The sequence below is a fragment of the Doryrhamphus excisus genome, chromosome 9 (genome assembly GCF_030265055.1).
Source record: "Doryrhamphus excisus isolate RoL2022-K1 chromosome 9, RoL_Dexc_1.0, whole genome shotgun sequence".
Classification (NCBI taxonomy): domain Eukaryota; kingdom Metazoa; phylum Chordata; class Actinopteri; order Syngnathiformes; family Syngnathidae; genus Doryrhamphus; species Doryrhamphus excisus.
In genome coordinates, this window is record NC_080474.1 from 20893024 (window position 1) to 20911257 (window position 18234).

Below are 18234 nucleotides of genomic sequence, written 5' to 3' on the forward strand. Positions count from 1 at the left end.
TTTCACAGCAGGGAATGCTGGGATTCACTCCCGCCATTCTACATTCTTTTCTCATCCGCTCGCCAACACCGATACGGTGATGCGCTCGGATCCATTTTTTTTTTCTCTTCCCAGCATACTTTCACCCATTCTGTTTATTTTGAGCTCATCCCCAATAATGCTGCAGATTTCTGCAAGTCAATAGGCGCATGTGTTGTGCTTAATCACTTTCACCAGGATCTGGATCCAGATTTTAGTAACTTTTCACTTCACCTTTCACCCAAAATCATCAAAATAAAATATATTTTGCCACAAAGTACATGTAAAGTATTTCACCATGTAGCTAATTTGCCGTTTTACTTTACTTTTAGTACCACCATTTTATCTATCGTCAAACATAGGGTCAAGCATGGTGTTAACCAGTCCAGGGTGTACCCCGCCTTACGCCCGAAGACAGCTTGTTGTCCAGCACCCCCCCGCGACCCTTGTGAGGAAAAGCGGTAGAAAATGAATGAATGAATGAACTCTCAACTTGTACCTTTGGCAGCTAGTCTATCAAAGCATGCTGGGAAACAGGAAGTGCTTCCATTGACACTACAGTATATTTGAACATGACAACAAAAAACACATATATTTGTAAAAAAAAAAAAAAAGATAGTAAAACTTAATATCTATGTAAATATTACGCTAGTATCAATCAGATATGGATGCATCATTGGTATCAACAGGATCGGCATTTGGATTGTCCCCCAAACAGGCAGCATGCCGGTTAAGTTTTCAAACTGGTGGGGGGGGGGCAAACAAAAGTGACGTTTTTGTTTGGGAGACACCCACGGCGGACAATTTTGTAAAAAAAAATAATTTAGTTATTTTCTGATTGCAAGTCTTAATTAGTGTCGAACTCTTTTTGGACACGAAGGCAGTAAACTCTTGTGTTTAATAGTGAGGTCGACTAACATCCATTGATTAATTTGATGCATTGTCTGCTCCGTCCACAGTGCCCGCCCCATTTGGCTTCTACGTGGGCAGATAGTGGGAGATTGATCACATCTCCGGGATTTGCCGTGGAGACACAGCACACGGGCGGACTCAGATTTGCTCTCTTTAACATCCGGGCAGAAAACACTAAAACGGACTTAATTCAGTTTCTAAATAGTCATTTCACGTCCCCGTGGAGTGTCCCGAATAGTCGTGGCAAGACTCGGGTTTGAGTACGTTGGAGCTCCTCCGCAGTAGTTCGTGGATGTGTGGCGGCAGCACGCCGGGGAGTGGGTTGGGTCGCCCGGGTTGCCTGGCGCACATCCTCGGTGATTAGACGCCAAAAGGTGAGCGGAAGAAAAGACCCCAATAAAGGAGGTTGTGGTGCTTGTGGACGACGTCGTGGGAGGCGAGAGCACCTTGCGAGGATTTGTCTCGTCAAGACCAGCCGAGCGGGATTCGCCTTTCTTCCTTCCTCTCTTTTTCCGGGTCTGGAGGAGCGCTCGTCCAAACAGGAAGCGGACATCGCTGGGGTGGCTCAGCCGGGCGAGGCGCGATGGCAACCGGTGTGCTCTTTGTCGCCTTAGCGCTGCTTGGTAAGTCATCCGATCCACATTTTACTCCCGACTTTCCGTCCTGGAATACTGAACTAATTGGAAGCATGAGTCAGGTGGGCATATGCTACATAAAAAGTCTCTAAATATGCTCTAATATGAATATTATGTCATTACAAAAGCACATATTTATAATTCAGTAACTTGCATGGAGTTATTTAACAGAAAATATACTTAAGTAGCATCACGTCACACAAGAAAAATAGGAAAAAAATCTTTAAAATAATGCAAAAGTCTTTGAAACCCAGACTTGATAGCCTGAAAGACATCAAAGACATCACAGACCTTGTAATATCTAAAATGGGTAAAATATACCACAATAAAATCTAATAAATTGCATAAAAATTAATGCAATATGCATTATATAATTAAAAAATAATTAAAAAAAATCCTGATAAGAGTAATCTTCAAATATGTTATTGTGGCAAATTCTAGGTCCAATAATATAATTAAAAAAAATGTAAAACCACCTTATACTATTATAAAAAGTGGCACAGTGGGAGCCTATTTCTGTCCTTTCCAGTACAACATCCACTTGTGTACTTTACACAGATAAATATTGACTCAAATGTAATAGTTGTACTTTTTCCACGCTGTAAAGGTGCAATGATGCCCTTAAATGAAATATATGTTTTTCTTTTATGTCATGCAATAATGCCATGCATGTGAACAGCTGTGCACGTGCTGATGAACTAGGTTAATGTCATATTTAGACCTTAGTCACAGATTAACCCTATAGATGGGCGTGGACAACCTATTGTTTGTTTTTTTTTAACATACACACAACTTTAGTATCGTTGTCACACACCTGGATGATGATGATGATGATGATGTTGATGATGCATCGCCTGCAGGATATGACATCATTCTATTTGCCCGTGGAGTCAGACAGCCATTACAAGTTTGTGGTTTGCAAAGCATGTGTCACCCCTTTCCACATCATTGTGCGTCCCGTCACCTGAGGACGGACACCCTGAGACTGGTAGAAAGAACCCAGCTTCCATATTGTAGATACAGGCTTCCTGGCACTCGGTGCACACCCCAAAACAAACACCAGATGGCTTTTTTTTTTTTTTTTTTTTTTTTTTTGCCTTTCTGGATGGGAGGCCCCGTCATCAGCTGCGGGGTGGTGGAGGGAGAGGAAGGCGCAAGAGGATTATCGTCTGTGCCCGGCTGCCTCTCGCCGTCCCGTTTCAGGCGCTTTCGCTCGGATGAGGAGCAGTGTTCCAACTGAAAACCACCGCAAGAGATCTTATCTGCAGTCAAGGCTGCTATTATATAATAAAAATGAATCACCCGGCAAAATAGGAAGCGGTCTGAGCGTGGGGTGGTTGTAGGTGTGTTACAAAACCGTCATATTCTCACATGGCCATGTGTGGTTTGCATTACGGTGGATATTGATTCGGCAATAAGCGATATGATGCTCAAGTGGTTTCAGCCGTAGATGATGGGTATAGAAAGTAGGAGACAATGGAACCTATACATGTGGTACTTTGAACTGGATCAAAAATGGAGGAAGAGATACTTTGATGTGGTTTACTTTGTATTCACACTGGTATTCTTGTCATGGTGACCCAAGGCTGTACACTAAAGAACATTCATCAACTGTGGAGTGGGCAGCTTTTGTGACGTATTCTAAATATCCGACAGGATTTCACAATGTTGTTGACGCAAATTAAAAAAAATACCCGATTGATGCAACCTCCCCTCTCATTTTGGCCAATCGTCATCATTTTCACCATTTATATTTGTCCCTGGGCTGCACGGTGGTTGAGTGGTTAGATTGCAGACCTCACAGCAAGGAGACCTGAGTTCAATTCCACCCTCGGCGATCTCTGTGTGGAGTTTGCATGTTCTCCCCCGTGAATTTTCATTGGTTAGTTGGCCACTCCAAATTGTCCATAGGTATGAATGTGAGTGTGAATGGTTGTTTGTCTATATGTGCCCTGTGATTGGCTGGCCACCAGCTGGGATAGGCTCCATCACCCCCTGCGACCCTCGTGAGGATAAGCGGTAGAAAATGAATGAATGTTATTTTACTAGAAACACGCCATTTTGTGTGTTTCTATGTTGAAAACCGCAGCTCCCCCAGTGTTGGCAACACTCATGCATATTGGCTTGTGTTGCCATCTGTTTTGACATTAATATGTTTTGACAGTGGGCTGCACGGTGGGCGAGCGGTTAGCGTGCAGGCCTCACAGCTAGGAGACCCGAGTTCAATCCCACCCTGTGTGGAGTTTGCATGTTTCTCCGGGTACTCCGGTTTCCTCCCACATTCCAAAAACATGCTAGGTTAATTAGCCACTCCAAATTGTCCATAGGTATGAATGTGAGTGTGAATGGTTGTTTGTCTATATGTGCCCTGTGATTGGCTGGCCGCCAGTCCATGGTGTACCCCAGCTGGGATAGGCTCCAGCACCCGTGCGACCCAGTGAAAATGAATGAATGAATATTTGTCTCTGACCACGAATTAGTGTGAATTACTTTAGCGGTACAAGTAACCAATGCTACACTCAGTATCCCGATATTATTTAGTGTATTAAAGACAACTTTTTTTCCTCCCAAAAATGTCTACTGAACCCTGCCACTCGACCAAAGACAGCTGGTATAGGCTCCAGCATAGTCGCGACCTTACAGTAAGGATAAACGGCATAGAAAACAGATGAATGGGTGGATACAGCGTACAGAAAAATTGAACACGTGTGGGGCCACTTTGATGTTTACATTTAAGATGCTTGAAGCAATCCAATATGGGTCAATATATAATACTATAAGCTGTATAAGTTTATGTTATGGGTGACAAAGCAAACTAGTATAATAGAGTATATCTCATTAGAAAGTACAAAGAAGAAGGTACCCGGGAACAAATGGCCCCTGGGCTGCATTTTTGGTTTATAGGATTTTTTTATAGAATTCCACTGTAATTTGGAGCTGTCTATCCTCCTTCTTTCCCAGCGAGATGACACAAAAATCTTGTGGGAATGATAGAACGTAAAAGTAGAACTCGGAACTAGTCGATGACAAGGCTTTCAAAAACAGAAGTCGGTGTAGGATCCACGGAAGGGGGGAGTCCTCTTACATCATTCTACGTGTTGCATCAGAATGTTTAATGAAAAGTGCTGCGTTTGCAACCAGATGCGTGTTTTTGCGTGATGTAAACCTGATGAAGACCGTTGCCCGAAGGCTCTCCTTGTTTTTGCCGACTTTGCAAACACGGAGTGAGAAGCTATGTTGTTCTTTTGAAGGGTGGGGGTGTCTGTTTGTATTAGAGTGTTTGGAATGGAAAGCGCTGACCCAAAACATGCAACAACTTAATATTTCTATTCTGCTTTAACTGGAAGCAAATCATACTCGTTACTTTGATTAAGGGAAACTGAATTGGAGCTGTTTTGGTTCAGCAGCCGTTCATATCGCCCCAATGCGAGTCTTGTTTGCGAGCGGGTCAAAGGTCAGATTGATTTCTCGTCAGCACTATCTCCAAGCTGGAATTCATTCATTCATTCATTTTCTACCGCTTTTCCTCACGAGGGTCGCGGGGGTGCTGGAGCCTATCCCAGCTGGTGGCCAGCCAATCACAGGGCACATATAGACAAACAACCATTCACACTCACATTCATACCTATGGACAATTTGGAGTGGCTAATTAACCTAGCATGTTTTTGGAATGTGGGAGGAAATCGGAGTACCCGGAGAAAACCCATGCATGCACGGGGAGAACATGCAAACTCCACACAGAGATGCCCAAGGGTGGGATTGAACCCTGGTCTCCTAGCTGTGAGGTCTGCGCGCTAACCCCTAGACCACCGTGCCGCCCCCCAAGCTGGAATTGACACAGACAATTATTTTGAAAGCTTTACAGATTATTCATCAAAAGCAAAACAAGAACTTTCATATGCCAAATTCTATGCAATGGTTTTCTATGCCACTTATCCTTACTAAGTCAGCTAGAGCCTATCCCAGCTGACTTTGGGGGAGACAAGGACTAGTCTCCAGTCATAATGTGGCAGCAAACCGCAGCATGCACAGCGGAGAACAGAGATGCCCAAAAGCAGATTTGACCCAAGTCGCTGGTTTCCTGACTGTGTGGCCAACATGCTAACCACTCCACCACCATGCGGCTCACAGATCAAAATGTTTTTTGCATGCTAGGTAAATTCATTCATTCATTCATTTTCTACCGCTTATCCTCATAAGGGGAGGGGCGGGGTACACCCTGGACCGGTGGCCAGCCAATCACAGGGTGCTAAGTTAATTGGCCACTCCAAATTGTCCATAGGTATGAATGTGAGTGTGAATGGTTGTTTGTCTATATGTGCCCTGGGATTGGCTGGCCACCAGTCCAGGGTGTACCCCGCCTCTCGCCCCACAGACAGCTGGGATAGGCTCCAGCACCTCATGCCACCCTCGTGAGGATAAGCGGTAGAAAATGAATGAACATTATTAGAGACCTCTCGACATGAAATAACACCCCTATAGTCACTTTTACACACATTTATACTAAACATAACAGAGAATAATACATATAAGGCATAAACAATTAAGACATAAATAATATTTAAAGTTTTTGGAATGTTTATGTTCGGTTCCTCCCACATTCCAAAAACATGCTAGGTTAATTAGCCACTCCAAATTGTCCATAGGTATGAATGTGAGTGTGAATGGTTGTTTGTCTATATGTGCCCTGGGATTGGGTGTACACAGGGTGTACCCCGCCTCTTGCCCCGAAGACAGCTGGGATAGGCTCCAGCACCTGATGCCACCCTCGTGAGGATAAGCGGTAGAAAATGAATGAACATTATTAGAGACCTCTCGACATGAAATATCACCCCTATAGTCACTTTTATACACATTTATAGTAAACATAACAGAAAATAATACATATAAGGCATAAACTATTAAGACATAAATAATATTTACATTTTTTGGAATGTTTGTGTTCGGTTCCTCCCACATTCCAAAAACATGCTAGGTTAATTAGCCACTCCAAATTGTCCATAGGTATGAATGTGAGTGTGAATGGTTGTTTGTCTATATGTGCCCTGTGATTGGCTGGCCACCAGTCCAGGGTGTACCCCGCCTCTCGCCCTAAGACAGCTGGGATAGGCTCCAGCACCCCCGCGACCCTCGTGAGGATAAGCGGTAGAAAATGAATGAACATTATTAGAGACCTCTCGACATGAAATAACACCCCTATAGTCACTTTTACACACATTTATAGTAAACATAACAGAAAATAATACATATAAGGCATAAACAATTAAGACATAAATAATATTTACATTTTTTAGAATGTTTATGTTCGGTTCCTCCCACATTCCAAAAACATGCTAGGTTAATTAGCGACTCCAAATTGTCCATAGGTATGAATGTGAGTGTGAATGGTTGTTTGTCTATATGTGCCCTGGGATTGGCTGGCCACCAGTCCAGGGTGTACCCCGCCTCTCGCCCCAAGACAGCTGGGATAGGCTCCAGCACCCCCACGACCCTTGTGAGGATAAGCGGTATAGAAAATGAATGAATTATTTTCTTGAATATTTTTTTAATGAGATAGGAGAATCTGTCTGAATGTTCTGAACTCCTGTTTCCAGAATAATACTGCCCGTATGTGATGTCCCGTGCCTCTTTTTGAGACTGAACCACTAAGCAGCCAAGTCGTGCACTCTGTTTGACCCCAATTGCTTCAGGACATGATTAATCAGTTCTAATCAACTAAATTCTTAACTCACACAATAAAAGTCAGGCAAATGGAAAAAAAAATATTTGCATAGTTTTGTTTGGTTGTCTGTCAACTTTGGAATGATTTTTTTGCTATTTTGAATTATTTCCTGCTGTATTTTACCGAGTGGAAGCGCTTTTTAATCAGAACTGTCTGCATGTTAATCTGTTACTGTGCATTTGGTCACAGTTAGGAATCTGTCACGCTGCAATTTGTGACGTCTTTTTTGGGGGGGGGGTGACTCCGAAGCATGTCAAACTTCCCCCGGATTCACAGTTAGCAGTGCCACTCCCTGATGCCCAGCTTGGTCCCGAATGCGATTGGGAACAGCTGGGTGCCCGAAACGCTGCATGACGGCGAGCCGTGTGCATCTCCAGTCAGCTGTTCATACACTTGGATTGTCTTCCACGTGGCATAACTACCATAAATACACAACTTTTGGTACATTTTCCAGCATGTGGAGACACGTCGAGTCGAGTCGTGCAGTCGCACTTTTTTTTTTTTTTTATCCCCGTCTCTTATTATCCCCGCCTGCTGTGTTCCATCCTTATTTGCATCGTAAGCACATCTTTGTGTGCACTCGTGACAGAGTGTCTTTTGTGTCGTTGTTTGTCTGTCGGAGAGACCATCGGCTTGTCAGTCACCCAACACCTGTGTGATGGTTCGCTGTAAATAACGATGAAAGCTCACGTGTGTAGTGGAAACACACGTACGCCTGCCGAGGGCTGAGATGTCTTCTTTGTTGACGGTCAATTGTTCTTGCAAGGCGGTGTTTTTTTTTTTGTTGTTGTTTTTGTATCAGCTAAAGGCCCGCAGAGAGCATTGTGACGCTGGTTTACGAGTGTTTTGCGCCTGCGGGGCAACCTACAGGCCTGTAATACAGACGTTACAGTCAACTATGGAAAGTCAAAGCAAACTTCCACAAGATTCTGCTCACATTAGCGTCATGTTTTGGTATTGAATTGTATCTTTCAGAAGGAATTGCACGGAATCCAAAATATAGATTCTGTCTGTTTTTGACGAGACATCCCCCCCAGCCTGACCCTGATGCGATATATCTATCTGCTTCATATACAAAGATAAGTGATCGTGGGGACTGAATCCAGTTCTTTAGGGAGTAGGGGTGCGTATTGGCAAGAATCTGGCGATACGATACGTATCACGATACTAGACTCACAATACGATATATCACGATACTGTTAATAAGGCGATATTTTTTTTTGTTTTTCTTGTACAGTAAACCTCGGATATATCGGACTCGGATATATCGGAAATTCGCTCACAACGGACAGATAAAAAAGAACCGATTTTTCTGTAATGCATTTCCAATAAAAATTCATTGCATATATCGGATTTTTTATAACGGATTTCGCCTATTTGGGACAAAATCTCCAGTCCCGTTCCAATGCATTTCCATGAAATTTCCCTGGCATATATCGGATGGCCGCATCGTGGCGCTCCGATTCGCCGAATCGTGACAGGCCGCTATACGACGTCATTTGCAGCGTTGCCTGCGCGTCCAGGTACATTGGAAACATAGTCAAGGAAGTGCCTTTTTATAACGGATAAAATCCCATTTACGCATATACCGGATATAAATCCCATATATGCGTAAAACGGACATTTTCCGGTATACGCATAAAACTGATTTCGCTTATATCGGACAAAACCAGTGGGAACAATTGAATCCGATATATCCGAGGTTGACTACGGAAGTGCTGCCACCTAACCATCTTTGGTTTACGTTCAAATGTGTTTGTACTTAAATACATATATATAAATACCATATACAGTCTAGGAGAAATGCCTCAAAATATCCATATCATACTTAATTCTTTAATATCGATACAGTATTATTGAACGAAGTATGGCGATATATCGCCAAAACGATATTTTCTTACACCCCTACTCGGGAGGTTTTCTGTCTGCTGCAGTGAATCAGCAGAAGAACGACTGAAGCTAAAGCCGAAGCACCTCCAGCATCCAGTTGGCCATCACCAGGACTCCTCCGCAGCACAACTTCCTGCCAGCTTTTTTGCATGACCTCTCCTCCACCATTCTATCTCCATGTTTTGTCAAAGTGACCCCCCCCCAAAAAAAAAAAAAAAACACCTCCGTTGGAACACTGCAGTGTGTTCTCGGCAGCTGAATGAGTGGTGCTCCAGCTGCCTCCTCTTCCTCCTCCAGTGAATAGCCCCTGACCTCCCTCCCCCACTCCATTTCCAAACAATGCTCTCTGCCCCCCCCTCCTCTTCAAAGAGTGCTAATTAGAAACTGCCCTCTCCTTCCCTCCAGGAGGATCCAAAAAGGAGATTTTCAACTCCCTGAAGGTTATGTCAACATATTTAGCTTAAAAAAATACTGTCCACCTCCCGGAGAGCTTTTGGTAGCACGCGGCGTCTAATGTCCATCACATGCATGTCACATGACCGTTTATGACTATGCTAGCAGGGTAATAAAAGGCACAGTGTAACTAAACTAAGGCCTTCATTGTTAACAAGGATATCAATGCCTAGAAATATGTTGTCCGATTTTGGGCAAAGTGGGAACTCTTTCCACCAAAGCTAGCAATCCTATACAGTAAATCCCAGATATTCCCAGACATTATGTTCCAAGACCCCCCCCCCCCCCCCAAGTGTTGACTGAATGGACTTTTGAGACTGCGCCCCTTGTAATAATTAATAGCTGCAGCACTCTTCAGTTCAGTCTGAATATTGTTATGTTTTCATCTCGCGAGATCTCATCGCATCCCTACTAGTCCGCAAGGATTCCACATGTTAAACAATTACATTCACATTGCTTCATGTAGTAGAAACGTGAAAGTGGATCTGTTAAGAAAAATGTGGCTGTTAAAATACACAGTCGGGCAAAATGATGTGACACATTTGTAGGTTAAATAAAAGCCAAATAAAGTAAAGAAACTCAATTCGAAAAGTACATACAGTAAACCTCGGATATATCGGACTCAGATATATCGGGAATTCGCTCACAACGGACAGATAAAAACGAACCGATTTTTCTGTAATGCATTTCCAATAAAAATTCATTGCATATATCGGATTTTTTATAACGGATTTTGCCTATTTCGGACAAAATCTCCAGTCCCGTTCCAATGCATTTCCATGAAATTTCCCTGGCATATATCGGATGGCCGCATCGTGGCGCTCCGATTCGCCGAATCGTGACAGGCCGCTATACGACGTCATTTGCAGCGTTTGCAGCGTTGCCTGCGCGTCCAGGTACATTGGAAACATAGTCAAGGAAGTGCCTTTTTATAACGGATAAAATCCCATTTACGCATATACCGGATATAAATCCCATATATGCGTAAAACGGACATTTTCCGGTATACGCATATAACGGATTTCGCTTATATCGGACAAAACCAGTGGGAACAATTGAATCCGATATATCCGAGGTTTACTGTATAACGCCATTCTGTTTCATTATGTTGTAAAAATGAAATCAGTCGGTTGGTTTTGGTTTCAATGCAGATCCAGTACGGGACCGGATCATGTCTACCAAGATTGAAGTGCAAACGGAACGTTGGTTGTGTTGCAGTTCCAGATTGGTTTGTTTTGATAAACGTTTCCACAATGAAAAGCGCCATGCTCACCGGTCCAATTCATGGCAGCAAGTGAAAACGAAACCAAAAGCAACGACGTTATAAAGAAACAAAGCAAAATGGCATTATATGTACTTTTGTTTTAATTTAGTTTCTTTACTTTATTTGCTTTTTATTTAACCTACAAATGTGTCAGGTCATTTTGCCTGAATAAATGCATGAATTTACAAACAAGCGGCTTTTGCTGCCTGAAAAGCAAAATGACTGACAGTGGTAGAAAAGTATTTTTCAAATTTAGTTTCTTTACTTTATTTGCCTTTTATTTAACCTACAAATGTGTCAGATCATTTTGCCTGAATAAATGCATGAATTTACAAACACGCGTCTTTTGCTGCCTGAAAAGCAAAATGACTGACAATGGTAGAAAGTCTGTATTTTTCCAATTTAGTTTCTTTACTTTATTTGCCTTTTATTTAACCTACAAATATATCAAGTCATTTTGCCTTAATAAATGCATGAATTTACAAACATGCGTTTTTCGCTGCATGAAAAGCAAAACGACTGACAATGGTAGAAAAGTCTGTATTTTTCAAATTTAGTTTCTTTACTTTATTTGCCTTTTATTTAACCTACAAATGTGTCAGGTCATTTTGCCTGACCCTGTCCTTGTTGGACAGTGTCATTGCTCAAACAACTCTTGATACGACATATCAGAAGACGGAAAAATACCTAGTCTAATTTGTCACCAACATTCCGTATTAGTTTATGCAGAATTCCTGTGTCACAGGATGAAATCGCATGAATGTCGGTGTTTTCCAGATGGTTTGGTTCTTGTGTGGGCTTTTTGCACAACACACGGATGATTAAATGTGAGACATCAGTGTCAGGATGGGAGAATCACGTAAACGTGACGATGTCAGTGTCGGGTGTGACGAATAGCAGACATTGATTTCCACACACAGGGAATTTCCTTTTACACAGGCGCTGTCAAAATATTGCCAGGCTGCATGTTGCATTATGCATATTGCGGCGTTTTCAGTTGTTGTCGCATTTCCATGTGATGCGACATTGTTGTTGTGAAATGAACACGTGAAATGATGACTTGTAAATGCAGCATTGATTCCATTTGACGATTCACGATGTTCCCGTTCCCGGTTGTACAAATGGAAACTAATACTTACCAATTGTACTTGAAGGCATCATGTTTGTGCTGGGATTGAAGAATAAATGAGTGAACTCTCCTGCATTTCACAGGCACCTTTTACGGCTTTCCTGAACGCACCAGCTAAGCCCCATCCCCCCTCGGTGGGATTTTTTTTGTCTGCTCTGCCCCCCCCCCCCCCCCTCTTTTGCTGTCAGGCTTTGAAAGTGATAATGACTGGCCAGCCAGAGGCTTCCACTTCTACTCCTTCTCACCCCCCCCCCCCCCAACACACACACAGATCCAACAGTACAAGGTGCTGCTTCATTCATTGTATCCTTGCATCACCGCATCTTGTAACTATGGTGACCAGGATGGGAGTACAGTATGGTGATGTTTGACTAATTTGCTTGCATGCTTTTTATTTCTTAAATTTAAATATGTATTAGTCTGAAACTACATAGAACATTTTCCTCACATTGGTTCTCACATCGTTCTCCGTGTGTTTAAAGCGAGAAGCAAAGACTTGCCGTATGTAAGTGTTTTTAATTGCTTATGAATAAATGCATGAATTTACAAACACGCGTCTTTCGCCGCCCGAAAGGCAAAAAAACGACTGACAATGGTAGAAAAGTCTGTCTGAAGCCGACTAATTAATAGTTAATTAGTTTTCTTTTCCGATCTGCGGCTTAATCCGCTAACTGATAGCAAGCTGCCAGTCACACAACAAAAGTCGGCAGCGTACACCAAGTATGCACGCATCTGTCACGCCGTAATCGTGTGTGTGAGAGCAAAATGGATAAAGAGGACGTTTTTTTTTTTGTAGTTTATTTTGTAGAGCATACATTTTTACTAATTAACAACAACACTTAATGTGATTATGCAAGAATATGACACGGTATTAGTTTTTTTTGTGTATGCATAATTTAGAAAGTATCAGACATGTTTGAGAGGAGACTTTTTGTCCAGAATGGATGAGGTTTGTGGGGGATGGGGAGATGAGACTGGGTGGGGGAGCAGGTGTTCTTATGGAGCTAATGGTTTTTGGCGATGGTGATACTTGAACATTCTGCTATTGAGCGTGTGTGTGTGTGTGTGTGTGAGAGAGAGCGAACCAGTTTGACAACTTACTGTACCTTTTATGTCTCCTTTTGTGTCGACCCAGCAGTTGGAAACCCAACCTGACGCCGTTTAACCGCTAACTGGCGCAGCATCACGGCGCCTCTGTATTATGTTCCGTTCACTCCATCTCCAGTATGAACTACATCCTCTCAGATGACCGAATGAGCTTAACACAGTTGAACGATTCATTCCAAGACTCCTGGTCTCCCAATTCTTGGGTCAAATTGTGGCAATCATAAAAGGTTTATTAAGTACAGTTTTTTTTTTTTTTTTTACATCACCAAATAACTCATATGCAGACCTCACAGCTAGGAGACCCGAGTTCAATTCCACCCTTTGTGGAGTTTGCATGTTCTCCGCAGGTTTTCTCCGGGTACTCGGGTTTCCTCCCACATTCCAAAAACATGCTAGGTTAATTAGCCACTCCAAATCGAATGTGAGTGTGAATGGTTGTTTGTCTATATGTGCCCTGTGATTGGCTGGCCACCAAACCAGACAGCTGGGATAGGCTCCAGCGCCCCCGCGACCCTCGTGAGGATAAGCGGTAGAAAACGAATCCACGGAGGCACCAAATAGGTTTTTATTAACCTTAAAAAAACCTTCAACTATATTAGGAAAGCAGGAAGTGAACAAATGTAACAGTTACTGCTTGTAAAAGTACCAGATGGAGGGGTAGGATTTAATAAGCTTTGCTTCTTCCTACTCCTTTTGGACATGTGGAACTGGGAACTGATTATGTGATGCATTCAATTGTAAAACCAAGAAGTGTCACAAAAAAAAGCCACACCGCATCCAAGATATCGCCAGACGCGGGGTCATCTTTTGATGCCGAGGTCTCTGACATGTTTGTTTTGTCTCCAAATGTCGGTCTTTATTCTAACGGCACAACATCCAGGATGGTTGTACACCACTGCTAACTATAACCAATATAATAAACATATTGTTAAATGAACAATACTTCTACGATAATCAAAACTGAGTATTATCATCTCTGGGGGAAAAGCATCTGTGGTGCTAATATCATTTTCTTTATGTGTAATTCACATGAGATTTTTTTCTCATGCCACCCAGCTGCAGTTTGAATTGTTTATATTAAGGTTAGTTTAAAAAAAAAACAAAACAATCTGGTTAGTCTCACATCAATATTTTGACGCGGCTCTCTCATATGTGACCATGTTTTATTTATAGCACAGACTGTGATGTGCAGCTGTCGAGCTGCAGCTTGAAAGAAATCAGTATGTTTTACATGCACAGGAAAAGAAAGTATTGGCGTGGCTCAGGTTGACGCCGGCCTTTTAAAACATATGTAAACATTCCATTAATTCATTCATTTCAGCCTCCGTTGTCGATGTACATTGAACTGACGTGATGTCTTCTTGATATACATAATGGGTCAGTCCGAAAAACTGTGCAACACTTTTACAGATAAAATTAGCAAAATAACAAAATAAAAAATTAAAAAAGGGATACGAGAACAAAATAAAAATGTATACAAATTAATATAAATAAAAAAATAAAATTAGAAAATTATAAGCATAAAATAGTGTGTGTGTGTGTGTTAAATATAAGTTCTGGTCCCCCGGACAAATTTTTTTTTAACTCAATGCGCCCCACAAGTCTAAATATTTGCCCATCTCTGACTTACAGCAAAGAAAAAAATGTTTTCAACACTCTAAATGTGTTTTTTTTTAACAATATTAGAGACCAGTGGATATGAAATAACACCCCTATAGTCATTTTTCCGTTCCGGAGGACAGAAAGTGACAGCGGTTTACGGCCGCAACAGTAGTCCGTGTCAGTATGATTATTTTTGTGAATAATAATTTACCTAGTGATCACTGGAGTATACTACATAGCATCATAATTAGCCGTTAGCCATTTTTTGTGAACACATCCACATGCATTAAAAGCTACACAACATTCGGTACACAATCAGCATGTCCTCAAGTGTCTTCAGCGAAATGCGCGTCGACCCCGCGATGACTTCCTTCTGACGTGGTAGCATTTGAGTAACGCTCTTTCCCCACACACGCAGACACAAACGGCATCGGGTGCCACTGATGAGATATTAAAGTTGGCAATCTTTGAAAATGTCATTAAAAGAGTTCCAAAGACTCGCTGAGTGCTTATTATGCGTTTCAAACACACACTTGCACATCACGGTCCAACCGAGAGGCAAATCAGCTGTGGGAGTGGGCGGAAGAAAGACGTCTCCTCGGCAGAGAACGATGGAACGTTTCGCCTTTCAGCCTTTGCTTTATAAATCACTATCGTCGCGAGTAAAAAAGCCTGTGATGAAACAGAACCGTGGAAAACGTGGAGTAAAAGTAACGTTTTGCTCGTTGGCATCGCTTTCACTTTTAATAATACACTCAGCCACCGCGTGGTTCACATTTTGCAGCTTCACTTGAAGTTTTTCAAAACATTAGTTGCTGTTTTGTCATTGAATACAATTAATAATATTAATAATTATTATTAATAATATATATATATATATATATATTTATAATTTATTTAATTGTATTGTATATATTTTTTTTGGCTGAAATGTGGTCGTGTGGTTAGCGCGCAGCATTCATTTTCTACCGCTACCGGTGCTGGAGCCTATCCCAGCTGTCTTCGGACGAGAGGCGGGGAAGACAGCTGGGATAGGCTCCAGCACCCCTGTGACCCTCGCGAGGATAAGCGGTAGAAAATGAATGAATGAATGAACATTATTAGAGACCTCTCGACATGAAATAACACCCCTATAGTCACTTTTACACCCATTTATAGTAAACATAACAGAAAAGAATACATATAAGGCATATGCAATTAAGATATAAATAATATTTACATTTTTTGGAATGTTTATGTTCGGTTCCTCCCACATTCCAAAAACATGCTAGGTTAATTAGCCACTCCAAATTGTCCATAGGTATGAATGTGAGTGTGAATGGTTGTTTGTCTATATGTGCCCTGTGATTGGCTAGCCACCAGTCCAGGGTGTACCCCGCCTCTCGCCCCAAGACAGCTGGGATAGGCTCCAGCACCCCTGTGACCCTCGCGAGGATAAGCGGTAGAAAATGAATGAATGAATGAACATTATTAGAGACCTCTCGACATGAAATAACACCCCTATAGTCACTTTTACACCCATTTATAGTAAACATAACAGAAAAGAATACATATAAGGCATATGCAATTAAGATATAAATAATATTTACATTTTTTGGAATGTTTATGTTCGGTTCCTCCCACATTCCAAAAACATGCTAGGTTAATTAGCCACTCCAAATTGTCCATAGGTATGAATGTGAGTGTGAATGGTTTTTGTCAGCTTCCTCGGCCCCTCCAGTGTCTGCCATGGCCCCCACTCCCACATGGAGCACACAGCAGCAGCGTGTCTACTTCAGTAGGAATCGAGCGTAACCCCCCCCGCTGTTCCCGTCCCGCTCGCAACAGCTGTTATGTGCAGCCACACAGGTGGGGTCACGGCGCTCGCAGCCCAGGGGAGCCATATTTTAAGAATAGTTAGCCTTGCCAAGGAGGCCAAAGGATGACGTGAAGCGTGTGTAACAAAAAGCAGGGATCTGATTTCAGGCTTTTTTATGTGTCTCCCAATGGAATGGAATGGAATGGAATGGAATGGAATGGAATGACCTCGCGGGGTTTCACCGAGTATTTTATGTGTGTAAATATGAAGCATTCGGTAGCAGTCGGCAGCTTAGAACAGGAGCATGTTTTCATGATGTACACCTTAGGAGTGTAACGCTACACCATCATACACGCCTCGCCATTTTAAGGTCACGGTTCGCTTTCTTCTAGGGTTCAGTTAGGAAACAAAATGTTCCTAAAATGAAACATAAACAAATGCAAACTGCCAGCAGGTTGCAATGTTTTTGTTTACAAAGTACTTAACATATACTGTACTGTTACTGCAATGTGTGGGAACTGTGTACTCCTCTGTAACATGTACCCTGACACCCCTGGCTACAAACTATTGGTTGCAAGATTAGATACTATTGTTCTTAAAGTTTAAAGCAGTGATTCCCAAAGTGTGGTTCTGCTGGTGCGCTATGAGAGGTCATTGAAAATATGATTCATTTTTGAAAATATTATATTCAAAATTATTTTTATTGTAAAATATTTATTGCACAATTAAAAAAATATTTATAGGCCTAAGTAATAACCTATTGAGTGTTATTGACCTGTCAAAATATTTTAGGAACCTTATACAGTTTATGATTGGAAAATAGCTCTCTGGTCATCATGCCATGTCTTGAATGCAGTTATGAAAATTATGAGAATTAATTAGATACAAAGTTTGGGCTTCCTTTATCCCCCTGCTTTCATTTCAATCCTGAATCTTAATAAAAATAACAATTAAAATATAAAATTTAAAATAAAATTTAAAATAAAATTTAAAATAAAATTTAAAATAAAATTTAAAATAAAATTTAAAATAAAATTTTAAATAAAAATTTAAATAAAATGTAAAATAAAATTTAAAACAAAAGAAATGTAAATTAAAATTAAAATTTAATACTGCGGGTGGGCTATGGAAGGTCATTAAAAATATGATTCATTTTTGCAAATATTTTCTTATAAATTAATTAATGTAAATCCTAATAATTTATTAATAGAAATTATTTTTATTGTAAAATATTTAATATAAATTTAAAATATTAAAACATATAAAATATAAAAATATTAAAAAAATATTTATAAGCCTAAAACATTTTTTAGATTTTCAAGTGGGCCCGAGTTGGTAAAGTTGGGGAACCCCTGCTCTTGACCCTGATTAGAAGACAATCTCAATGTTCAAGGAAACATTACGTCTCCATACCGTAATTCAAAGGATGGTAGTACTTCTACTTTTTGCCACACAAATAGTATCTGTTTTGGAAGAGTGTACCTTACCCAAACCTAAAGGGGATTGCTTCTTCACGCTGCTGGCTTATAATACCTCCCTCGGTAAATGATTTCCCCCCTGCATGTAAATCTTGTAATCCCTGCACCAACCATGCACACCACCTGGCTGCGCCTCCTATATTTATTTTTTTTAAAGAGGAAAATGCTGACCTACAATGGAATCCACTTCCTCTTCCCATTGTAGCCGCTGCTCAGATTGAAGCAG

The 18234-nt window shown here is 41.3% G+C and overlaps 1 protein-coding gene across 2 annotated transcripts in view; it reads left to right on the plus strand.

Annotated features, from left to right (window-relative positions):
* Positions 1–883: 883 nt before the first annotated feature.
* Positions 884–18234, plus strand: part of igsf3 (immunoglobulin superfamily, member 3) — a 129724-nt gene continuing 112373 nt past the window's right edge. The window contains exon 1 of one of the 2 annotated variants that reach the window (XM_058082791.1): positions 884–1553. In XM_058082791.1, the coding sequence (XP_057938774.1) occupies positions 1514–1553 (40 nt within the window). In that variant the 5' untranslated portion in view covers positions 884–1513. The remainder of the gene's footprint in view (positions 1554–18234) is intronic. The other variant, XM_058082790.1, reaches the window with a different exon arrangement.